Here is a 25,072-nt window from a genome sequence, read left to right as displayed (position 1 = left end):
ACCCCTACTCTGGCACCCATGTGCTTGGCGATCTGGGGTCCTTCCCATCCACACCCAGGGCTGTGGGGTCCTGCTCCTCCTTGTCTGCCATGCCCGGGGTCCTGTACCCCACACCCCCCCCCAGCTCTGGCATATTTGGGGTCCTGTACCCCACACCCCAGGCTCCAGCCAGACACTGGAGCTAGCAGGGTCCCCAGTTTGATGCTTGGTGGGGCAACACTCAGGGCAAGTGCTGGCAGCCCAGAAAGGGTTGGGGGCACCCAGAGGGGAGGTGCAGGGGGTCGGAGAACCCACGGGGATGCGAAGCACCCAGTACACCCTCCTGGGGGACAGGCATGGGGTGGCAGGCTTGGCTGGCGCTTACCTGGTGATGGTGGCATCTCTGAGCCACGCTGGTGACGCTGCCAGAGCCTGGTGGGGCCAGCGCTTCCCAACACCCATTGGCGTCCATCCGGCAAGAGCAACCCCCGCAGCGACAGGGAGGGACAGGGAGCGAGCGGGCAGGGAGGGACAAGAAAAAGACAAGAATCCCCAAACAGCCTCTCGGGGGTGGCCAAAGGGGTCCCCAGCCGGGCTGTGGGCAGGGGGCACCCAGTGCTGACCCCCAGATCCCCTCCTGCCCTCCCTGCTTGCACCCCTGCGCCGGGCCTGGCGGGGCCTGCGCTGTCCGTCCGTCCGTCCGTCCGATTGTCCTGCTGCGGGGCAGAGGGTGGCAGTCCGGAAAGCAGAGCCGGTGGTTGGCAGGTGGAGTGGGCTTGAGTGCGGAGGGGGGAAAACGAGGGGTTTCTCTCTTCATCCATTATTATTAATTTTTTTCCTTTTGTTGCACTTATTTTTTATCCTTTTTTTTCTCCTTTTTTTCTTTTTTTTCCTTTTTTCTTTTTTTTCTTTTTTTTTTAAGAAAACAAACAAACTGTTCCAATCCCAGTTAAATACAGAACTTGAAAAGTGTTCCAGAAAAAAGTGCTGGCTAAATTACCTCTGAAAGAGAAACACAACATGGAGAGAGAGGGGGACACGATGAGAAGGGCCCTGGGGGTCCCCTGGCTCCCCCTCTGCCACCCTCACCCCCAGGTTCTCCCCCACCTACCCTGTAACAAAACCTCGTTGTCCGGTTGGCACGTCAGCAGACACTACAATGAGGTGACTGTAAAAGTGTCCTCAGGATGTTGTTGCTCTACCATGGGTCCCAAAAACCCGCTCTTCTGGGTGGAGGCCATGACGGGGTGCCCTTGGGGTGCAAAACTGGGGTACCTGTAGTTGTCCTGCAGCTGCAGCATTGAGTCTCTTGGTACTGGGGAGATGTTCAAGTCATTGATCAAGGGACAAGCATAGGGTCCTCGGTGGTGAGCCCGGGACATCTCCAAGGGCTCCTTCTCGCCCTTGGAGGGGTGGGTGCCGCTCGGGCTGCTCAAGTGGGGGTTCAGGCACGGGGGGTCCGTCCTGCCCATGAAGTCCACCAGCATCCCAGCCCCCGCCTTGCCGTCGTACGAAGGGCTGCGGGTGCTGGCATTGGGGGAATACCAGTACGGGGGATTTTTGCAACTGGGCGAGTCATAGTGCGGTTGAGGCATGGGGAGGTCGCGGCAAGCCAGGTGTGGGGTGTGTGGCAGAGCCCCACCCTGCATGGTGTGTTTGAGCGAGTCACAGGCAGGCAACTTTCGAATGCTGCCTGCCCGGATGTCCTCCTTGAAGGCTAAGGTCGGGGAGCAGTTGGGCGAGAAGGCTTTCTGCAAACCAGCCTCGAATACAGTCTGCTGGCCGGGGGCTGCCAGCTGGTGCGGGAGGGCAGGGAAGTGCTTGCTCTCCAAATCTGGCTGCCCCAAACCGGGGGAGTCACTCTGGAACCCCTGGACAAAGGTCCCGTCCGAGGGGGTGGAGGGGTTCATGGAATAGGGGCCAGCATAGTCACAGGGATCCCGCTCACCCACCCCAAAGCCCCGGGACTGGGAGGGCAGGGGGGACATGCTGCTGTCCCCGCTGTAGTAGTCCAAGCCCAGGTCTGTGCTCTCCTGGAAGAGGGGGTTCACCGCCTGTGACTTGGTGGGGAACTTGGCTTTGCCCGTCCCCCTCTCCTTCTTGGAGGCACAAGCCCCCCGGGAACCCCGGGGCTGCCGGGGTCCTGTGTTCCTCTTGGAGGGGTACACGGAGGAAGAGGAGGAAGAGGAGGAGAAACTTAGGTGGGAGGTGTCGAACATATCCACCTTCTTCCGTCGGCCTCGACCGGGCTTGGAGTTACTCTGGAAGAGGACACTCTGGTTCCAGTTGTAGCCAGGGGCAGAGGATGCCTCATTCCAGTCCATCATCAGCTTCTCCAGGCTGGAGAGGCTGGACTGGCCCTCACTGGAGGATGCCTCGCTGTTGGCACGCCGGTAGCCGGCCGGCTGGTTGAACTGGGTGCTGTCAGAGGAGGACTCAGAGAAGGTCTCAGACACTGTCTGCTGCTTAGCTTTCTGCGGGGTGTAGTTGGAGATGTCCAGGATGACGTTGGGCTCGTTGAGGTGGCACTCAAAGCCGGGGTTGTAGAGCTGGCTGAAGGCTTCCGAGCTCCAATCCAGCCCACCATAGCCTTGCCGGAAGGCCCACGGTGCGGCACTGGGGAACTGCCGGCAATTTTCGGGAGAGGGCTGGAAGGACGCCGACCCCTTGGGCACCATGTAGCTGCCGGGCGAGACGGTGCTGGCCCGGCTGTCGCAGCGCAGGGGGGTGTGCGCGGCGTTGGAGAACTGTCCCCCCTGCTCGGCACTGTTGAAGAAGGCGGCTTTTCCCAGCGGCAAACTGGGACCGGCTGTGGGCGGCGCGTAGCCGGCGCTGTGGGCACTGCTGGGCGAGGAAGGGAGGCTGCTGCCGCTGCCGTAAGCGAAGCTGCAGTCCTTGCTGTTGGGGCAGTCCTGTGCCGATGGGTACTGCTTTCCCGGTGGGAACACGCTGGCGGGCGCCACGCTCTGCCCCGTGCTGCCGTAGTTGCCGTACGGGGAGTAGCCAGGGGTGCCGCTAGCCACCGGGTGAGCCGTGGGCGACCGGGACACGGCCGATGGCGGGGCCAGTTTGGGGAAGGACTCGGTGCCCCGGCACTCTGATGAGCCTTGGGTCACCCCATAGGCGCTAGCGGCGCGGCCGGGCGGGAATGCCGGCCGGCCCTGCATGGCCGCATGGAAGGCGGCTTCGGCACCGGGGTTAGCCGCCGCCACCTTGCCGCCCCGGGCTGTGTAGGCAGCCATGCCCCGCTGGCCAGAAAGTGCAGCCGGGGGGGCCGTGTAGGCAGCTGCCGATTTACGGGACTCAGAGCGGGACGCAGAGAGGGCGAAGTCCAGCAGGTCAGAGGAGTCGTCCGAGTCCAGCAAGGAGCGGAAGTATCCGGTGAAGAGGCTGTGCCGCTCCGGACCAGTCTCCGACTGGGAGGTCGGTGCGCTGCCGGCATAGAAACCGGCGCGGCCGGAGGAACCTGACTCCAGCCCCGCAGCATGGAAGGGTCTCGCCTCGGCCCCTTGGTAGCCACTGTTGCGTCCGGCCTGGCTGCCAGGGTGGCCGTGGTGGGGGGCCCAGGGGCTGCCCTTCTCCCCCGCACCCCACTCTCCGGCAGGGCCATCCCCAAAGCTCTGCCCGGAGCTGGGTTCGGGGAAGAGTGCTCCATTCTTGCGCGCCCGCCGCTTCCGCTTGGGTTTTCCCACAGGATCGGGCTCTGGCCGGCCGCGCTTGCGGGGGTGCACGGGGTCGGCGTGGAGGGTGGTGGGGGCTTTCTTCTTCTTCCCGATGCCCTCGAAGAAATCGCTGAAGGAGCAGCGTGCGGCACGGGCGGCGTGGCCACCCCCGCGCCCGCCGAAGCCCCCCGCCTTGCCGCCGCGCCGGCGGAAGCCCTGGACACGGTGCAGGAAGTGGGAGATGCTCTGGGTGTCGGGGGCTTGGTGGATGGACTCGGGCTCGCTGGGGGTCCAGCAGCGGGGCGGTGAGCAGCGCCCTGAGCACTGGCTCTGCCGATTGAGGAAGGCTAGCTTGGCCAACACGTCCGAATAGTCGGCTTTGCTGTCATTGGTGTCAGCGATGTAGGAGGGCTGGGGCGAGGCCAGCTTCTGCTTCCTCCTCCTTCTCTTCTTCACCTCCGGGGTGGGCTCCTTGGGCTTGGCTTGGCCCAGCAGCAGGTTTTTGGGAGGCCGGCCCCGCTTGCGCTTCAGTATAATGGGCATCTCGCCAGGGGGGAACACCACAACCACATTGCGTCCGTTGTTCTTCATCTTGAGCAGCGGCGTGGGCTCCATCGAGCTGCTCGCCGCCAGCTCCTTCCCCTCCAGGTTCAAGTTGCTGCTGAGCGATGACACCTTGTAGGTGGTCTTGTTCCTCCTCCCCAGGGACACGGGGATCTTGGCCATCTTCACCACCATCTTCCTCACTCCCCGGCACTTGACCTTCTTCCCCGCTGTGGGGGCTTTGGGCATCTCGTCCGGGTCCAGAGCGGTGGGGGGTGGTGGCGGTGGGGGGCTGAGCAGCGGGGTGTCAGGCTCCTCGGGCCCGGGGGGCACCTCGGCAGGCAGGGCGAGGGGGGACATGACCCGGCTTTCAGGGGTGACATCCACCCGGCGCCCTCGCCCCGCCCTCCTCCGGCGGCACAGTATCTTTGGCTTGTCTGTCCGGCGCAGGGCGTACTTGCGGTGGTCCTCACCGCACCGCCCGGCCCCTCGGCCCCCGCAGGGACCCCGCTTCACCATGGTGCTCAGGGGACAGCCCCCGAGCCGAGGCTGCAGCCCGTGGGGCCGCAGAGGGTCCCCACCACCGGGCTGTGCCTCCAGCAGCTCCGAGACAGTTCCCAGCGGCTGTGGCTCCAGCAGCGAGGGCTCAGTGCGCAGCAGTGGGGGCTCCAGCGCTCCGGGCAGAGGCTCCAGGGTCTGCAGCCCCAGAGGCTCTGCCAGTGGCTCCAGCGACTGCAGCTCCAGCGACTCGGACAGGGGTTCCAGCGACTGCAGCTCCAGCGACTCAGAGAGCGGCTCCAGCGACTGCAGCCCCAATGGCTCCAGGTTTTGCAGCTCCAGCGACTCTGGCAGCGGCTCCAGGCTCTGCGAATCGAGCAGCTGGGGCTGTGACTCCAGGGACTGGGAATCCAACAGCCGGGATTGGGAGTCCAGCTCTTGGGCTGGCAGCAACTGGGGCTGCGGCTCCATCGCCTGTGACTCCAGCAGCTGCGTCCCTGGGCAAGCCAGGGAGGCCAGCTCGTTTAGGATGTCCGCCTCAGCCAGCTCCGAGTAATCGCCGGCATCGGGCTGGGAGCAGCTGGCTTCATCTGTCGATGCTTTGGAGACTCCCCCCACGCCCCCACCGTGTCCAGGGGGCTGCGGGGCGCTCCCCCCGCCTCCATCAGCTTCTCCGTCTCGTGCTGGGGGCCGGGGATGCCGCGGCGGGTCAGATTTGAGGAGCACCCCCCGCTCCTCGGGGCTGCGGATGCTGTTGGCCAGGGAGGGTGAGGAGAAGAAGCTGTACTGGAGGTCGCGGTCGGCAGACAGGAGGCGGCTGTCCTCGTGAGCCCCGCTGCCACCACGGAGGCTACCGCAGTCCAGGTGCACCCCGCTGTTCTTGAGGTCCTCGGAGAGGCGGTTGAGGTCCTTCATGATGTCGATGAGCTGCACCACGGGGTGGAGGTTGATGTGCCCGTTGCCGCACTTGCTCCGGAGCAAGGCAAGGATGCTGTCAACGTTGCAGTGGCCCGAGGCCAGCGTCGCGTTGGGGAAGGTTTTGGGCGCCCGATCGCGGGCGGATGCCTCCTCTGCGCTGCCCCCCAGGATCCGGGGCTCCCCGGCACAGCCCAGCAGGTCCTCGGCCGCCTTGGTGCCCCCGTGGACGCTCTGGCAGCGGTCGGCCGGGTCGCCGTGCAGCAGTGAGCCTGCCTGGTGCTCCCGGCCGAGCGTGGGGCACGATCCCTCAGGGAAAGTGAGCACGCTGCAGGATAACGCCTTCTCGGCCGGGCAAGCTGGGGGCCGCTGCGCCGGGTGTCCCGGAGGGTAGAATTTGGGCTCTCGGACGTAGTCAGGCGAGCCACGCACAACGCTGGTTGTTACCACTGGGCCCGGGGGCTTCACGCGCATCCTGACCTCCTCCTCCCCCGCGTGCCGCTTGGCCGAGCAGTTGCTGACATGGGGGTCAGGGAAGGTGACACCAGGACCTGTGGACAGCAGAGACGGGGACAGTGAAGCTCCACAGGCACTGCCAGCCGAAAACAGCCAGCAGAGCCTCACTCCATCCCTACCATTCCCAGGGATGAGGTCCCCATATCCATCCCCCACCTCACCCTGCCCTGTCACCAGTGAGGACCCAGCTGACAGTGCAGGAATGTGCCAGCCCTGCTCACAAATGGGAAAGTGGGGACTTGGGAAAACTGGATGCATTCCCCAGCTCAGGAGCACGGGGCCCTCCTCTCACCAGGACCACCCGTGCCAGCCCCTAGCACAGAGCCCCCTCCCAGGTGAAGAGGGATAGCTGATTCCCATGAGGGTCTGGATTTCCCCATGCTGCCCTAGGGCAGAGTTTGGGGGTCTGTGGGGAGCTCGGGAGGCTGGAACTTACCCTCGGTTTTGCTGCTGCTCCTGCTATTGCACTTGAGCTCTCTGCAAAGGAAGGGGTGCGCAGGGTCAGCTCCACACGGAGGGGACACATTAGGTGCCCACCATTCCCATGCCAGTCCCTCCACGGGACATACCAGGGGCTGATCCTCCCGAGCTCCCACGGCCGCCCATCACCGTGGCGTCGGGGCTGCGGGGGGGGTGGGCAAAGAGGGGGAGGCTGCCTCTGCTCTGGGGGACAGAGGGGACAGGTTTACGCCCCCTCCCATGCCCACCACCAGCAGCGCCCCCTCCGTGGGGCGGGGGGGGTCGGGGGTCCTTTGGTGGCGCTGCCACTAGGTGTCCCCGGCGAGCCGCGCTCCGGACACACGGGGGGGTCTTCGCCCGAGGAGGTGGCTCAGCACATCCCACCCCCCACAGCCCCCGATCGGGGCTCCCACCCACCCGCGGACACCCCACGCACAGCTGCAACCCCTACTCGCAGTGACAGTGCCCGGTGCCACCCCTCCCCTCGCCGGGACACCCCTGTGTGGCACCTGCCTCAGTTTCCCCACGCTGGAACGGGGTACAGCGAGGGTGGTGGTGGGGTGGCTCAGGCACTCATGTGTGGGTTCCGGGCACCACGTGCCCACTGCACAGCCCACCCTGCACTCCGGGGGGGAGCTGCAGTCCCCCTCTTCACCCCAAAATCCCAAGCCAAGAGGCTGTGCAGAGCCGTGGAGTCCCTCGCCCTGTATCTCCCAGACAGGGGTGGACAGAACATCGGCAGCAAGATGTGCTGCCAAGCCCCGCCTGGTGCCGCTCCCTGTTTTTGGGGTGAGGACCCCAGGTACCTATTCCGGGGGTGTTTGCAGTGCAGGTTCACTCGGAAGCTCCTGCTGTCGCCGTCGCTGCCGGGCTGGTGGGGGCCAGAGACCTGGGCACGCGGGAACCACTCGGCTGGCAGGCTGGCACCGTTCTCCAGTGCGAGGGGCTGGCAGGCGACCGAGCTCCCATCTGCTCGGGAGAGACCCCCACACATCAGCCCGGCAGCCCCCTCCCCTGGGAGCACCCCCTGCCTCGGCTGCCGTGGGTGCCCGCAGGGCTGGGCACGCCGTGTGCCACCCGTTGATGCCTCCCCCTCAAAGCCACAGCGCACGGGGACACCCACGCTGTGCCCTCTGCCTCATCACGGGATGCCCGGGGTGGCGTTTTGGGGCAGGACAACCGTTTCCTCCCCACCGTGTCCATGCTTTGAGCCGGGGGCTGCCCCTACAAGAGGGAGCATCTCCCCACCAGGCTGTGGGCACACGTGTGCATATCCACACGCATGTTCATGTCGCACACATGTGTGCATACAGCTCTGCCCCCGCACTCTCCTGCAGGAGGTCGAGGCGCCCACAGCCGCTGCCCATGCGGCACAGGGGTGCACGGCGGATCCCTTCAGCTCTTCGCAGTCCCCTCGTGCCAGCATGTCCGCCTGTTTTCCCTCCCCAGCGCCGCGTGTGAATCCCCGCCGGTTGGCTCCCTCCCCCAGCACACACCCGCAGACACACACACGCAGGCGCTCGGCGTGATCCAGGCTCTTCCCGGTGTCTGTATTAGCGTGACAACTTATCAACAAGGCAGGGAAAGAGAATTCAAACCTGTCAGTCCATCCGCATCCCCCCCTTTCCCCGTCTCTCCGCCAGCCTTTGGGCGCAGCGCTGGCACCGTGGAGATGCGGGCACCTCGGTGTAAAGTTACACCAAGGGCGATGTGGAGCAGGAAAATATGTGCTAGAAAGACCGGTCTCGTCTCTGCTGAGGCTGCTGGTGTGCCCAGGGAGCTGTCGGAGGGGAGGCAGGCAGGAAGGAAACAAACGGGAGGTTTTCCAGAACAGCCGCCGGGAGCTGGTCCCTGCTGCACACGCTGCGCACGGCTCGGCGGGGAGGTTTGGGGTGTCGGGGGGTGTCGGGGTGCAGCCCCCCAGCTCTGCGCCGCCATCCCCCTGTGTGTCCGTGGTGCACAGAGCTGCGGATGCTTTGGCAAACACTGTGGGATGCCCGTGGGGTCCCCACCGGGGTGTGTGGGGTCTCTGGACACCCCATCGCCCACGTTCGTCCCCGGTCTGCACCCCCGAGTGCGGAGGCGCTGGGCACATCCCGCGGCTCTTACTCCACACCACCGGTGTCCGGCTCCTGCCCTCGGCCCCACAGGGGCCACGTGTCCGGTGACACGCGGATAACACTCCCTGCACCAGGACTCCGCCCCATCCAAAATGCCCCCCACAGCGGGGACCACCTGCACCCCCCAAACACCCACTCTCCACGGGGGGGGCAGCACCCACCATCCACGGTGCGGGGCGCAGGTGGTGGGGAAGGGGCTGCGGTGCAGAGGGGACTGCGGGGGGGGGCAGCGGGGCGCACCGGGATGTTCGCCGCGCCGCCGCGCTCACTTTCACCTCCCCGCTCAGCCCCAGGCAGCCGCCACATGTTTCCCATTAGGCTCTCCGGACCTCGCCATTCCTGGCTTCCTCGCCAGGGGTAGGGCCTTTTTCCGTGTTGGATTTTTTTTTTTTTTTAATTTCTTTTAATTTTTTTTTTTTCTCCTCGCTGGTTACAAAACACCAGCCGAGACCACACAAGCGAGAAGGGACGGAGGGAGAAGAGATAGAGATGGGCGCCGCAGGCGGGGGAGAGGCGGCCAGACCGGGTGCTGCGGCGGGGCCGGGGGGGTGAGGATGAGGAGTGGAGGGGGGATGAAGCGGGCGAGATTGCAGTCACCTCCGCTTCCCACCTCCTGACCCCGCAGCCCTGCAAAGATAACAGCCCCCGAAGACTGCTGACTCGCCTCGCAGAAATCCAATATCCTCGCCTGGTGAACTAATCGACTACCTGGGCTCCCACCTCCCCTGCCCGGGCTTAATCCTGCTGCTGCAAAGCTTTAATTAGTTTAACGGTTTCAGGCTTGACGGAGGTTGGCGGCGAGAGGAATCAGAATCATGGAATGGTTTGGGTCGGAAGGGACCTTAAAGCTCATCTCCTTCCAACCCCCTGCCATGGGCAGGGACACCTTCCCCTAGACCAGGTTGCTCCAAGCCCCGTCAAACCCAGCAGAATGTCCCCCCCACCTCCCCCACTCCACCCAGGCAGGGTCCCCTTTCGGTGGAAAGGGTGCCGTGGGGTGGCAGCATGAGGGCGCAGGGGGCTGGAGGCGCCCCCGAGCCCCCCTAAACTCCCCGAGGCTGCTGGCACCTAGCCCCGACCCCCAAAGCTGGCACAGGGGGGACACAGAGGGGCTATCTTGGCACCGACGTGGCGGCGGGAGGATGGAGGGATGGCCCCGCAGGACAAGGACGTGGTTTGGTGCCCGGCTCCGAGGCCACCCAGACGTCAGGGTGGGGCCGGAGATGCCACCGGGAGACAGGCAGGCGGCAGGGACACAGCCGCCACACAGATGGGGACACGCTGGCCCGACGCCTCCCACCCCGCCGGGGCGCCGTGCCCAGCCGCCCGCGGCGGCAGCGGAGGGGACGGGGCGTCCTCCCTATTGCCCCACCGCCTCGGGGGTCCCTGGGCACTGCGGAGCGCTGCGTGGGCTAGAGGTGGCTCTAAGTAGCCCCACATGGGCGTAGGGGGATCTCCGGTCCTCCTGTCACCCGTGTCCTGTGTGCACAGCTGGCCTTCCACTGCAGAGGTGCCCTCCTGCCCCCCCCCCCCCCCAGTGGCATCGGGGGTGTCCCTCTCGTGTCCCACACGGGGACGCCGTGGCGGTGCCTCTTCCTTGCACATTAACACACACACACACACACACACGGCATGATGGAGGTTTTCCTCCCGTTCCCGCACATCTGGGGCACAACACGGGTGCAGCTCCCCGGCGCACACCCACACACACCCCTGAGGCATCAGGGAGCTTGTCCCCTATGCGCTCTGTCCCTCCCAGGCGCCCCCAACCTCCCGCCCATCGAGTCCCCCCCAGCCCGTCCTGCGCCTGCTGACACCAATGGAAAATCCCCTCCAGTGACAGCTTCCTGGCAGGCGCTTGCCGAGGGTTTCCGTGTTCCCCAGCCAGCCCCCACTGGCCACCTCCTCCCTGAGCCGCGCGGGGGGTCCCTCCGCCTTCGCTCCCTCCACGAGGACCTCCACGTCCCCTCTAATGCAGCATCACAGACCACAAAGCACCCGGGTCCTGCTCTCCTCTTCCTCCCCGCACCTCATCCCTTGCCAGCACCCTGCCCTCCTCTGGAGTGGGGCACCCATCAGCTCCACGGCTGTTTGGGGTCCACCCGGGTACCACAGGCAGCTCCCAGAGCACCCACCCACCTTGGGGAGCCACCAGCCTGTGACTGGGAGCAGGGCAAGAGCCAGGGGTCCAGAAGGGAGGGCACAGATGGGTGCTTGGGCACTCGGTGCCTGCAGGCAGCCCTGACCCCCTCCTTTGGTTGTCACCCCATGGTTGGAACCCCACTGTCACCACATCCCCCCTGCCGTCACCACATCCCCCTGCAGCCGACTCCTCTGCCATGCTCTTAATTAGGAGACGGAGCAGATGGCGCCTGGGTTTCATCTTAGGTAATGGGTCCAGACGAGCTGCTTGGCCGCCACTTCCCTTCACGGGGCTATCAGAGGTTTTTTTGGGGTGCTTCCCAAGCAGGGAGCTAGTGGGGGGACATGTCCCTCCAACGTGCTTGCAGGGATGCTGCAGGAAGGGACAGCACTGCCAGGAAGGGATTAGCTGGCCCATGGGGCAAACACACCTGGACTCTGTCTTCTCATGTCATCCCGGGTGCCACATCCCCAGGGCAGGCTCAGACACCCACCCTGGCACTGGGAAGGAGGGTCCCAGACAGCTGGGCTATAAGCAAGGGGTGCCAAACGTCTTGGCATCTCCCCATCACGCAGTGCTGTAGGAATGTGGTTGGGGAACTCATTTCCCTGCAATCCCCCTGGCCCTGGCAGCAGGGACCCCAGGGACACCCCTATGCTGCTGGGGACAGTGCTGAGTCAGGGGACATGGCCCTTCTCCTGGGCCTCGGCCGTCCCTGGGTGTGCCACTGCCACCATGGTCTCCTGTAGTACAGCCCCCACCTGGCTGGTGGCATCCTCCAGGCCTGGGCGTCCCAGAGCCAGTGGGACCCTTGGTAGATTCAGCCCTCGGCACCAGAACGTGGCATGGTGCCCTTGAGGTGGAGAGGGGTGGGGATGCCTGCTCAGACTGCTATTCCTGCTGCTGCAAGAAACCACCTCCCCTGCAAGGACCATCTCCCTTCAATAAAAAACATCTCCCTTGCAAGGACCCTCTGTCCATCAAGGACCATCTTCGCCAGGAGAAATTATCTACCCTGAAACAGCCACCTCCCATGCAAAGACCATCTTGCCTGTCCAAAACCATCTCCTCTAAAGAGCCACCTCACCTGCAATGGCCATTGACCATCTTCCCTACAATGACTATCTCTCTTACAATGACCATTTCCCCCATAAGAAGCCATGTCCCCTGCAAGAACCACATCCACTGCAACAACCATCTCCCAGCAAGAACCATCTCCCTCACAAGAAATCACCTCCACTGCAAGAGCCAATTTTCCTGCAACGATCATCTCCCCTGCAAGTTCCACCTTGCCTTCAAGGACCATCTTCCCCACAAGGACCATCTCTCTTATCACAATCATCTTCCCTGCAACGATCATCTCCCCAACAAGAAACTGTCTCCCCTGCAAGGACAATCTCCTTGATGACCATTTCCCCTTCAATGACTATTCCCCCTCAAAGACCATCTCCCCATGTCTATCTTCCCCACAAAAAAACAACTCCTCCACAACAACCATCTCCCTGCAAGGCCCATCTTCCCTGCAAGAAGCCATCTGCCCCACAACGAGCATCCCTCTCCAGCGACCATTTCCCCCTGCAATCATCCCCCCACTCAAGAACCCCTTTCCCCCAGCTAGCACCCTCCTCTCCCACCCCACAGACGTGGGCACCCTGCTGCCCCTGGATGCTGGGCGGTGCCCAGGTGACACCGGCGGCATCACCCAGCATGGATGCAGCCCCCAACCCCTTGGCCCTGAAGGGGCCTGACTCCCCCCTCCCTGGCTTGGGGGGCTCGGGGGGGCTGGGGAACGGCTCGACAGATGGACCGCAGCGATGGTGGCACCTCGGCCGGCTGGAGCCCAGCGCCGCAGTTCAGAGCTAGCAGGGAAACGGGCTAAATTTAGCTCTTCCCTCGGTGCCAGCTTTGTTCCCCCGCCCCGTCGAGCCGGCGCGGGAGGCGAGAGCCTCCGGGCCCCCTCCTCTGCCCTCTCCCTGCCTGGGGGGAATACGGGACACACCAGCACCCCTCCCTCGGGGTGCCAGCTCGGGGTGCCAGGAGCTCCCGGAGTGCCGGCTGTGTTTGCCCGCTCGTCTCGGTGCGCCGGCTGTTCCCAGCGGTGCCACGGGGTGCTGTGCCCCGGCGCGGGGAGCGCACCCCAGGGCCCCCCCAGTGTGCTGGCAGCCCTGAGGCTGCGCAGATGGTCGCGGCTCCCCTCCCCGGGCTCCCTGTTATAGCCACAGCATGAGTCACAGCCCCGGTGTGTCCCTGCCCAGCGCCGGCCACGCCGGGTCATGTAACACCCGCGGCCGCGCTGGAGCGGAGGGGCCTCCGCTGGCTGCCCGCAGCGCCCCCACCCACCGCACTGGCACCCTGGGCAGCTGCACAGCCCCGACACCCTGCCGGAGCCCCCGGGGCTCACAGCGGCCATGCCCAGCTCCCCCCGCTCCCCACCGGTGCGCTGCGGGTTAACGCCGAGCGGAGCCGGGATCCTGCGAGGCCAGTAACATTTGGAAGGCGCCAGATGGACGCGTGCCCATGCCGAAGGCTCGCTCGGCACAGCCATGCTCCCCCGGCGCTGCGGCTGGGGGGCTGCCCAGGGCAGCAAAGGGGCGCCCGCCGGGATGGGAGGACAATGCGCCCATGGGGGTTCTGTGTCACCCCGAGCCGGGCACCAGCGCCGCTCCCATCGCAGCCCCACCGCGCAGGCAATGGGGTCCAGGTGCTGACACCGCGCCGGGGCGACCAGGTGGGGACCGAGGGGGATCAGGGTGGGGGGAGAGCAGCCAGTTGCCTCCCTTGGCCAATTTTAGAAACTGGCTAGACAAGAAAAGCAGAATGAGCCGGGCAGGATTAACGGCCGTGCTGGTGTCAGGGTGGGTTTTTTCTTTTTTTTTTCTTTTTTTTTTTTTTTTTCTTTTTTTTGTGGGAGGCACACACGAGTTGAGCGGAAACTCCTGGCTGTAGATCCTGTTTCCTGGGAGATGCGGCCGGTTGGGGCCGAGCTGGGGTGTGGGAGCCACTCGGGACGATGCCAACGCCGGCGTGACGGGGCAGGGGTGTTGGGAGGCGGGGGCAACCCCTGCCCCATCACACCGGTAGCCTGGCACCGCCCAAAGAGGTGGGCACAGAGGGGATGCACCCACTAACAGGCGTGACAAGGTGGTTGTGCACACGCAGGTGTGTGCACAGGTTCATACATGGGGGGAGGATTGCACACGCGTGTGCAGACAGGCCTGGCACAGGTGCACCCACACACACCTACAGCGGTGTGGCTGCACACACAGGTACAGGAACAAGCGTGGGCACCACCGTGCACATGGGTGGGTCACGCACATGCGCCAAGCATGTACAGTTACACACACAGGTACAGGAACGTGCACAGGCACTGGTGAGCACACGGATGGGTGCACACCTGTGTTACAGGTATACCTGTATACCTGACACATGCATGTGCAGCACCCACCTCTGCGGACACACAGATCCCACCCACTTGGAGGTACAATGCCCCATGGCAGCACCCATGGGCTCCAGGGACCCCCCCAGGCACCCAAAACACCAGGCCAGCATTGCAGACCCCCATCCCACACCCTGGTGGCGGCAGTGCCAGGGAAGACTTCGGGCTTTGACTCCAAAACACAACTCACCCTCCCCTTTGAGAGGCCATGGGGTCCTGCAAAAGCTGGGGGTGTGAGGAAGCAGTCTGGCAGTGCCGTACAGCGGGGACATGGATAGCGATGGGGAAACTGAGGCAGGAGCAGGGTGGACACTACCCAGGGTGATGATGGAAACAGGGAGTTGCAGCCAACTATCCCAGAGGACCCAGGCATACTGTAAGTGCCCCAGCCCCCCTCTCGGCTCACACCCAGCTGCCCCCCCAGCTCCGGTTACAGCGTGGCTCAGGCTCCCCAGGGATGGGCATTGGAGCACCCATCTCTCTCTGCACCCACCCACGACCCACTGACACCAGCGACCCAACTCCCTCGGAGCACACACACCTATAGACCCACCGATTTTTGCTCTCCCCCCTCGCTAGGGAGCTTTCCATTAAAATTGGAAGAACACAACTTGCCGGCAGAGCCCCGGCGCAGATCGTACACAGCCTGTCACTCACACATCACTTTGTAGATGCCCATAAATTGCTTCATTACCTCTTCTAATTGAGGAGAACGCAGCTGCTGTGGGGCGGTGACGGAGCGCCTTCCCTTTGAAGGATGCCTCGCTCGCCAAAGACGGGTCCGGCAGAGCCGCAGAGCCCCATCAACATCCCAATAATAATAATAATAATAGTAATAATAACCATAATGACAGTATCCAAGCAAAATCCCTCGGAAAAGGGCAGTGGGGCTCACATGTGACAGAGCTTGCTTGAGGGAGGGGGGTGAGGGGCTTGGTGGCCCCATGCTGGTGGGGAAACTGAGGCACCACTGTGCACCATGCACTGGGAGAGGGTGGGCATGGAAACTCCTGCATCACATTGGGACCCTGAAAGGGAAACACGGTGGTGACAACATTTAGGGAAAACCCCACATGCAGAGGATGGAGCATCTCCCTACCCACAGATTTGGGGGGCCAGGAGAATGCACAGCACCACCCAAAACTCCCTGGAGAACTTCCCACCCTGCTCAAGGGCTACATTTTCCCAGCTTCGCCGGCACGATGCCAGGGGTTCTACCACCCTCTGGTGCCCCTGTCCCCTGCGCCCCATCCCTGCGGGGGCCCCCCGGCTTTGTCTGGCGGCGGCGAGCGGCTGCGGCTGGGCTCGGTCCCCTTGCAGGATACTGCAGAAGGATTTACTGTATTGCAGCTTGTGCTGGCTGCAGCCCAGCGCACAATAGATTAGCTGTAGCCCAGGGCAGCACGTTGCGGGGGAAGGAAGGTGGGATTCATCCGGCTGCAGATTGCAGGGCATTTGCTGCAGTATCCTGCAGGATCCGGACACTCGCTCTGGACACTCCATCACGCTGCTCCAGCCTGACAGAGGGACCTTGAGGGGCCCATGCAGCCCCCTCTTCGTCCCCTCCACCAAATTTTATGGCAGGGATGTTTCTCATGGCCACATGGGCTGGGGGACGCCCTGCTTGTTCCCTATCCCCGTTTGGAGGTCCAGAGGGGCTGTGGTCCCCGATGGCACCTAGGTGCTGGGGGGGACACCAGGGCTCCCCACGCTGGGTGCGACGGCACAAAGCTGGTGCAGGGAGGGAGATGGTGACTGCAAGCAGCACTAATTGATCGCGATTAATTCAGCTCCTACCTCCTCTGGTGGCAGGAGAGATGCTGAGACACAAGCACAGCCCACAGAGCTCCCCAAACAGGCTCTGCTCTCCCCCGTGCCCACCCCTTTCCCCCATGGGGGACCCACGCTGCCAGTCCTGTAGCTGTGGGGGGCTCTGGTGGGTGTCCAGTTCCAGCTGCTGCCTCAGGGGCGCTGGAGATTGGTCCTTGAGGTGGACCCACGTTCCCGGGGTGCTGTTTGAGGGTGAGACTTCTGCTAGCACACCACCCTCTCCCTCTGGGACGCAGGGATGGCACACTGGGACGTGATGCTCAGGAAATGGCACAAGGGAGCAGATGGGCCAGGGGTCACTGATGGCCTCGTGGTGACACCATGACATTTTCAATAGTGTCACCAGCCAGTGGGTGGAAACCAGGGGACACAAGAGTCTTGCTGCCACCTCCTCCAGTACTCAGATGTCACCTCATTGGGGACATCAGGCACCCTGTGGGCACCCCGTGGGCACCGCGGGCAGGGGGGCTGGCGCTGCGGGCGGGGGGACCCCGCTGACCGTCTGGATTTCGAGGGGAGTTTGGAGCCTGCGGATTCCAGCTCCATAATCCTACGTGGGATGCAGTTTCCACAGCAACAGCGGGTCAGAGGGCAGCAAGGGGAGCCGGCTGCTCCGCTTGGGATTGCAATCCTGCCGCTGCTGCCGAAACGCCGCCGGGGCGAGGTGTCGGGGCGCGGTGTCGGGGCGCGGTGCCGGCTGGACCACGGCGGGGCCACGGTGGCGAAGGCAGGCGGCGGAGCTGCGGCCGCGTGGGGCGCGGGGGCGGCCGGGCTGGTGCTGCCGGGGAGGCGGCAGAGGCTCAGTGTGGCGTTGTCAGCAAAGATGTCACTAATTGTCTGCAGGAGCAGCAAACTCTCGTTAACCCTTGGGCAGCCGGCGGCTGGAGCGCTGGCAGGGCCGGGGGCACCCGGGGACCACACTGCCGAGTGCCCTGGGACTGTTCCACCTCTGCCACTGCCCCGCCTGCACGGCCCTGGGCGAGTCACCGTACCCACCTCCCCCCAGCGTGGCCACTGGGACATCAGCGTGTCCCAGTTAGTGACTGTGGGCAGCCCACTTGTCCCGTGAGCTCTGGCTTTGTCCTCACCGCCTGTGGTTGTGATAGCACTTGGACAAGCAGGAGCACGGAGGCAAATGCTAGCAGTGCCAGAGCCACTGAGCAGAGTCACCTCCATCCCTGGCCACCTCTGTCCCTGGTCACCGCCTCCACCTCCATCCCTGGCCGCCTCCATCCATCTCTATCCCCAGCCACTGTCCCCATAGGCACACCAGCAAGCGACGTGGGGTACGGAAGGGGACACAACACCCACACCACGGCCACCACCCAACCCGTGCCACACTCCACACCTCACCACGGCTCCATCCTCACGGGAGAAGGACACATAGCCCCACGGTGACGCTTGGGCACAAGGCATGAGCACCCACCCTGCCCCAGGAGGCTTTAGACAGGGCTGGCGGAGACGTAATCGCCGGGGCAGAGGCAGAAATGGCTTTTCCACCTCTCAGCCAGCTCCAGGTAGACCTGGGAGCTCTGCCGGGAAGCGCTGACGTCGGCAGGAGCGGGTGGGGGTGGCGGGGGAAGGCCGGGGCCGGGGCGGCCAGAGCGGGGTCAGCAGAAAGCCTCCGGCTCCGCTCGCCCCTGCCAGCCGCCCCGCGGACCTTTTGTTCCCATTCAGCACCTTTCCCAGCACCTCCTGGCTCCCAGGGCTCCTATCCGGGGGGCCAGGGCCGGGGCCTCCTCCAATACTGTGGATTTTGGTAAGCAGGATGTGTCCAGCGCAGCTCATGGCACAGGGACCCAAATGTTGATGGAGAAGTGGGTGGAGGAGGTTGTGGGGACTCTGTGTGGAGGATCTGAACCCAAACCAAAAATCCTGACCCTCCACCTCCCTGACAGCACTGGGAGGGGTTATGGAGAGGAAGGCAGCATGGCTTGGCACCCCAACGTCCCTGAGCATCCCCCCAAATCCCCACTGCTGTCCAAAGCACAGCCAGCCTGTTGAGCCCAGCCAAGGGGATGGAATGGATCCTACATAGCCCTGGAAAATGGGTACAAAACCAGTACTCCCACCTCAGGCAGCCACTGGGATTGAAAGAAAGCAGGGAACAGCTCTCTGCTCCCATTCCTGGTATCACAACACCCCAGCAGCACACAGGAACACAGAACTGCTGGCTGAAGCTCATCCTGCAGGCTCACAGCGCCGAGCAGCCCAGGAGGGACCCCAGCTCTCCCTGTCCCCCCACAGCCACTGCTGGTGCCTGGGAGGAGCTGGGCTGGGCAGGTCTGGACACATCCAGGGACTCTCCCAGCCTCCAAGGACTTTCGGCTGGGATTTCCTGTGTGGGATGCAGGTTTGCAGATGTCACAACACTATGGGATTTCTCTCCACAAGCTTCTTGGACCCACACATGCATCAGCCTTGTGAGTACCCATTGGTGAGGAGTCCCTTTGCCAAAACTCCCAGGGTAGCACTGCTACACAGTGGACAGGAACACCCTGCCCAGTATGGTTACTGGTCATACTGGGTATCCTGCAGCTGGCACTGGCTCTAAACAGCTCCTCAGTGCAGCACTACCTGGGGGCCTCCCAGTCTCTGACATCTCTTCCATCCCTTCTAGCTGGGGTGAAAACACCCTGCTGGATGCAAATTCATCCCACTGCAGCATTCAAACCCACAGCTGGGTGAACCCCCCCTGGATACAAACCCATCCCTGGGTGACTATTCATCCCTGGATGCAAACCCACCCCTGGATGCAAACCCATCCCTGGGTGCAAATTCATCCCACTACAGGGTGCAAACCTACACCTGGGTGAAAATCCATCCCAGAGTGATAATTTATCCCTACATGCAAACCCATTCCTGGGCCAAAATCCACTCTGGATGCAAACCCAGCTCTAGGGTGCTGCACTCCATTCCATCGCCTCTCCACAACTCCCCCTCTCCTTCCCCAGCTGCTCTAGCCCCAGCCCAGTGCCACCACGTCCCCCACCACTGCCACCAGTCTCCTGCTGCCAGCCGCGCCCTCTGGATCCAGCAGACAGGTCTCTCCCCCCCCCCAGGCTCCCTGCTCGGTGTCTGGCTGAGCTAAGCGTATTTAGCGCTTTTAATTGTTCTTAATAAATCAATCCCGCCAGCCCCTTAAATCATTTTTGTGGCTTCCCTCGCAGCCGTCCCCGCGGCCGTGCCGGTGTGGAGCCTGCTGTCTGCAGTGCTGCCGGGGGGGGGGATGGCCGGGATGGGGGCATTGGGATGTGCCCTGCCCACCCCAGAACACACCCCGCTGCTCCTCAGCCCCTGGGAGATGAGTGAGGGGGGCCCTACCTGCCGGAGTGGAGCCCCATGCCTCAGTTTCCCTCCCTGTGTGGGGTGTTTTGGGGATGTGCTGGCTGTTCACCCTCTCCCTGCTGTGTGGGTTCAGTCACCCCAATATCGCATGGTTTTTGGGGAGACCGAGGGACCATGAGTCCTTTTTCTCACCTACACCTCCCCTCAGGGCCAGGCGCTGTGGGAACAGAGGTGGTGACAGCGGATGTCACCCATGTGGCACTGCTCTCCCAGCCTGGTGTGTGGTGGTGCCCAGCCTCGTCAGGAGAGACGTGTCTTGTCCTCCAAGTTCCCGGTGCCACTGCGGACCCCAGGGACATGTGCCATCCCCTGCCCATGCCCGAGGGCACAGGATGAGGCCAGTCCAGCTTGTGATACCCAAGGGGGATCAGTGCAGCCCGCAGCCCCCTCCGGGTGACTTTCCAGGGCTGGAATGATGCTGACACAGCTGAATGACAACACCCCTATTTTTGGGGATACACTGTGCACCTATGCCTTCCTCAACACCCTGCAGCATCCACCATCCCATCCATCCCCCCACCCAGCCCCACATCCCATCCATCATTTTCCACAGCAGGGAAGAACACCCAACACCCAGGATGGTTGCTGGGGGAATGTCACCAAAAAGCCCATGCTGGCTTTGGATGAAAAGTAAACCTGGCAGGGTGACACCCCAAGCAGGATCAGCGCAGCCCCCAGCCCCCTCCAGTGACTTCTTGGGGCTTGGTGCTGCACAGGGATGATGGTGACACCCAGCTGGATGACAACACTCCTATTTTGGTGGTTGCATTCCATACCCCACGCCATCCCCAACACCCTGTAGCATCTCCCAGCACACCCAACCCTGCAACCTGCTCCATCCCACCACCCCAACCCACATCCTGAACCATCCCACCACCCAAACCCTCATCCCATCCATCACCCAACCCCACATCACCATCCCACCAACCACTCCAGCCCTGCTGGCATTTTCCACGGCAGGGAAGAACACCCGACACCCAGGATGGTTGCTGGGGGACATGTCACCAAACAGGCTGTGCTGGCTTTGGGCGAAAAACAAACCCGGCAGGGCTTGGAGGGAGAGAGCTAACCTTGACACAGTTGCAGCAGTCACTAATAGCAGGCAATATGCCTGTTCTTGGGGGACTGTTGCAGTTGCTAAGATACTGGCAGCCGTGTGAATGGAAATGGGTCAGTAAACCTGTGGAGAGATAGTGTGACACTGTAACCGGCACAGCTGTTGCAGCCTACATCGAAATCCCACCCTTTCAATATTTATCACTCTCCGCCTTCGGTTCCTTCCTCCCAGCAATTTTTTCCACGTTGGTTTTGCCCGGGGTTGGTGAAATCACCCCGAAGACTTTAATGAGATGAGAGGTGGTGGAGCAATGGGATGGGGTGGGAAAGGCGTGGTGCAGGGGGATGAGGAGGGAAATTAAAGGCCCCGCTTTGGGTGGGTGTCCCCCCCTTCCCTGCCCCACTCCATGAGCAGGATGGAGCCAGTTCTTGGAGAGATTTAACAGGAAACAGGCTATAATCCCCCTGGTAGGAAAACGGGTGAAAAGGTCAATTTACTTCTGTCCCTCGTTTAGGCACTGTGGTGAAATTACACACTCGCAGGAGCCGCTGTGCATGGTTCGGAGAGGAGGGAGCAGTGCTTGTGTCTGTCCTCGGCTGGCTGTGTGTCCTCCCTGCCTGCGGCATGCCCTGAGCCTTCCCAAGGCACCCTGACCGCCAGCAGCATCCATGAGCCCCAATGAGCAGCATCCATGAACCCCAGGAGTAGCATCCATGTGGCCCCACAAAGGACATCCCGTACACCCCAGAATCTCAGCCCATGCCTTGGCACACATGCTGCACAGCCACGAGGGTCCTGCATGCCCAGCCCCAACCTCAATGCTCCAGCATCTCCCCAAGTCCTCCAATGTCTCCCCAAATGCTCCAGCACCCCCTAAAATGCTCCAGCACCGCCCCCATGCTCCAAATACTATAGTACTACCCCAAATGTCCCAGCAGTCTCTTTAATGCGCCAGCATGTCTCCAAGTCCTCCAGCATCCATCCAATACTTCAGTATCCCCACCCTAAGTACTCCAACATCCCTCCAGTGGTCCAGCATCCCCTCAAATACTCCAGCACCCCCACGACAAATGCTCCAGTGTCTCTGTAATTACTCTAGCAGCTGCCCAAATACTCCAGCACCCTCACCCCAAAAACTCCAGCATCCCCCCAAATACTCCAGCATCTCCCCAAATATTTCACCACCACCCCCACGCCCCCCCAGAGGCTCCAGCATCCCCTCAACACCAAGCCCGGCTGCCATCACCCCCCCATCCCACGCACTGCCCCACGCTGGGCTCAGCTTTCTGCCGTCTTTGGCGCTGCCACAACTCAGCTGGGGCGGAAGGTTGATATTGGGCACCACTGGGAGCCAGGGCACAGCCACGAGAGGACGCCAGTAAGTGTCTCCTGTCCCCAGCCGCTGTCCAGGTGCCGGCAGGAGGAGGGTGCCGGCAGGCGGTTGCCGTCCCGCCTCTGGCCTGGACCCCGCTGCAAGGAGGAGGGTGAAAACATCTGGTCGCAGGGAAGAGGGACAAGCCCAGGGAAAAATGCCGAGCTCTTGGAAGAGGCCCTCACCGCTGCGGCTGGGGCGGAACAAGCCCCAGTGTCCCTCCTGCACCACAGCTGCACCGGAGAGGGGAAACTGAGGCACGGTGGAGCCAGACAGCGCAGTGTGGGGTCACAAAGCCGCCAGCGCCGGGGTCACCCCCCGCTCCCAGGCCAGAGGAGCATCGCTCACGATTTATAGCTGAGGGTCTGGCATCCTGGGGGCAGCAGGGAAGGAAAGGGAGGCTGCAGGGAGTGAGGGGAGCGGTGAGATCTCCTCCTCCCAAAGACGCTCCCTGCCACCCCCCCGCAGGTGGCTGGAGCAGAACGGTTGATATGGAGACAGGGAAGCACAGACTGTCTGGGTAAGGTGACATTCGACAGATGCCAGGTTCAGACTCGCTCCAGCCAGTATTCCCACCCCCCCACCGCCTGCCTCCGGCCCCCACGCAAAGGCATGTGCAGGGAGAGGGGGGCAGGCTGGGCAGGGGGAGATGGGGAAGGCGGGGCACCCTGAGATCTGCTGGGAGGTGAAATGCCACCTTGTCCCCATCCTGAGGCATGAGCCCTGAGTGTCTCCTGCCGGGGCAGACTTGGAGCCCCTGGACCCCCACCCCTGGATCCCATGGTGCAAGCGAAGGTGCCATGACCCCTTTGGTGGTGAGCACCCACCCAAAATGACGGGGGAACCTGCCCCATGCCAGGCGGACACAACTGGAAGATTTGAGGGACACATTTGGGGAAGGGATCCTCCCCATGATTGCAGAGAGGGAAGTTAACTGATGCCTAAGAAGAAACGGCCCAGCTGTGAGGGGAGCAGAGGCTTCATATCTCCCATCCAGGCAGGGTGACGGTGGGCATGGCAGCCCCTTGTCCACAGGTTCATTGCCCAGGGGATCCCAGGGTGCCAGAATCCCCCTGGGCTGCAGTCCTGTCTTTCTGCACCTCGGCAGGGCCCCTCGTGCCCTCTCACCCCTCCAGGCTGGAGATCAAAGGGATGCTGCAGGGATTCCTGGCACGCAGCCCGTCGAGAGACCCTGCTCCCTGTGGGTAGCGAGGACAGGGCAGTGGCAGGGGACAGGCACCCCCCTGCACCCAGAGCAAGGCTCATTGTCTGCACTGAAGGCAATGGGGTGATTTGGTGGCGAGGGGAAGGAAGAAACACAGTGGGTGCAGCACTTGGTGGGGGCTGCCCCTCCAAGTCCTGTCATATTCCCTTCCAGCAATACTGCACCCCTAGCCACCCAGGAACTGGGATGGCTCCCGGGGTCCATTGAGCAGGATGGTGGGGGCCGCCAGCCCACACAAAGCCCCTCCAGCCTCTCCCTGTGCCCCCGGCTGCTGGTCCCTGACCCCCTGTGCAGGGACGCTGGAGCCTGCTAATGAGCTCGGCCCTTTCCCAGCATCCCGGTCCCAGGTGGCCCTGGCAGGTGTGGGTCACCGCTGACCCCGGGATGGCAGGGACGCCATGGTCTGGATCAGTGGAAACGGGAGGCACCCAGTGAGGGGCTGCAAAACCTTCAGCATCAGCTGGATGGGCTCCAGCACTCATTCAGGCACTGCCGCCTCCTCTTCATCATCCTCTGTCCCCCAAATATCCCCAGTCTGCTCTGCAGTGATGCTCGGCACAGTCCCACCTGGGACATGGCATTAACCTGGGGACACCCAGCACCCCAAGATGGGTGGATGCAGCCCCTCTACCTCCTGCTCCCTTCGCTGCACCTTCCACCCTCCTCCTCCTCCTCCTTTCTGCCCTAAAGCCAGACGGATTTCACTGCTCTGCTGAGCTCCAAACTCCACTTCCAGATTTTCAGTGCGACCTTCTGGCTACCTGGATCCGGCACTGCAAGATGCCCCCTCTGATCCCCCCTCCCCTCCGGCCCCCCAGCATCCCCGGGGGAGCCAGGGCTGGATGCAGCCAGGAGCGGGATGCAGGGGGGAGCTGGGGGTGGCCGAGGAGGAGGAGTAGGAGGGAGAGGTCGGGCTGCACCTGGATGCAAGACCAGCCTCAGGAGGCTTGGGTTGTTGTGTTTAACCCAGCCTGGCCCAGGGAGAAGCAGGAGCACGGTCAGAGTGTGCCTGGCAAACTCGTTGCACACGTGGGAGGTGCTGCTGTGGTTCCTGGGGCACAGATGGTCCCCCCAAAGGGCTCCCGCTCTCCCAGGACACCATTCTGCAGGGATGTGCCCATTCTCCAGGCTGCTCTTTGCTTCCTGAGCCCGGATCCTGCCCCAGAGGACAGACAGAGGTCCGTGGGACCCCTGTGCCTGGTGATTACTGATCACAAATAACTAGGGAGAAGAAGGGGGAAAAGAAGGGAGGAAAGATATAGACCTCCCCAGATATGCCAAACTCCCGTTCAGGCACATGCAGCGCCATGGGGTGGAGAAAAGCAGCAAAAAAATCCGGGCAGAGCTGGAAAAAGCCCCAACGCCTCAGGTCCCCCCCACACGCTGCCCCCTGCCCTCACTGCTCTTCCCGCCGGTTATTTCCAGCCTTCTGCATCCCCCCTCCTCCTCCTCCCCATTCCCTCCCGGCACCCTGCTCTCCTCCTCTTGCTCTTGCATTCTGGTATTTGGTGTGTTCCTCAGCTGCAGGAAATTCCTGATGCTCTCCATCATGCAGCCTGCACTCGCATCCCCCGCCCTGCCCGGCTCCCCTCCAAAGGACAGCCATGTGCCGGACAGCCAGCGCCACCGCCATCGCTCCCCTCCCCAAAATGGGATTTACTTCTCCTTCTTCGCCTTCTCTTTCTCCTTCGTTTTTTTTTCCCTTCAATTATTTTCCAATCCAACCCTGCAAAACACCCCCTCTGCATCCGCGCCAGGGGCTGAAGCGCCCAGCTCCGACCATTCCCCTGCCTGGCTTTTCCCTCTTCGTCTTCCTCTCTTCGCGAGACCGCTCCTGATCTTATTTTAATTCGTCTCAGACGGTGTTGGAGTGTTATTTTAAGAGAGAGGATATGCACAGACATTGTGTTTTCTGCTTTTTCCTGGCCCCAAGCCAGGCTCTCTGGGCTGTCAGCTACCCACTGTGTTG

At 62.9% G+C, this 25,072-nt stretch overlaps 1 protein-coding gene across 9 annotated transcripts in view; it reads right to left on the bottom strand.

Annotated features, from left to right (window-relative positions):
* AHDC1 (AT-hook DNA binding motif containing 1) overlaps nucleotides 1-25,072 on the bottom strand; it is a 51,624-nt gene that overhangs the window by 1,659 nt on the left and 24,893 nt on the right. For 5 of the 9 annotated variants that reach the window (XM_085081158.1, XM_085081159.1, XM_085081154.1 and 2 more), the window contains 4 exons: nucleotides 7,379-7,541; nucleotides 6,550-6,590; nucleotides 1,091-6,148; nucleotides 365-981 (listed from right to left, as the gene is read on the bottom strand). In XM_085081158.1, the coding sequence (XP_084937284.1) occupies nucleotides 1,134-6,071 (4,938 nt within the window). In that variant the 5' untranslated portion in view covers nucleotides 6,072-6,148; nucleotides 6,550-6,590; nucleotides 7,379-7,541 and the 3' untranslated portion in view covers nucleotides 365-981; nucleotides 1,091-1,133. Of the gene's footprint in view, nucleotides 1-364; nucleotides 982-1,090; nucleotides 6,149-6,549; nucleotides 6,591-6,682; nucleotides 6,980-7,378; nucleotides 7,542-20,519; nucleotides 21,667-25,072 lie in introns of those variants that run through there. The other 4 variants (XM_085081155.1, XM_085081161.1, XM_085081156.1 and 1 more) reach the window with 3 other exon arrangements.

This window comes from Lichenostomus cassidix, chromosome 23 (genome assembly GCF_008360975.1).
Source record: "Lichenostomus cassidix isolate B80296 chromosome 23, HeHo_3.0, whole genome shotgun sequence".
Lineage (NCBI taxonomy): Eukaryota > Metazoa > Chordata > Aves > Passeriformes > Meliphagidae > Lichenostomus > Lichenostomus cassidix.
Note: the sequence above shows the minus strand (reverse complement) of the source record. Positions and strands in the feature narration are given on the sequence as shown.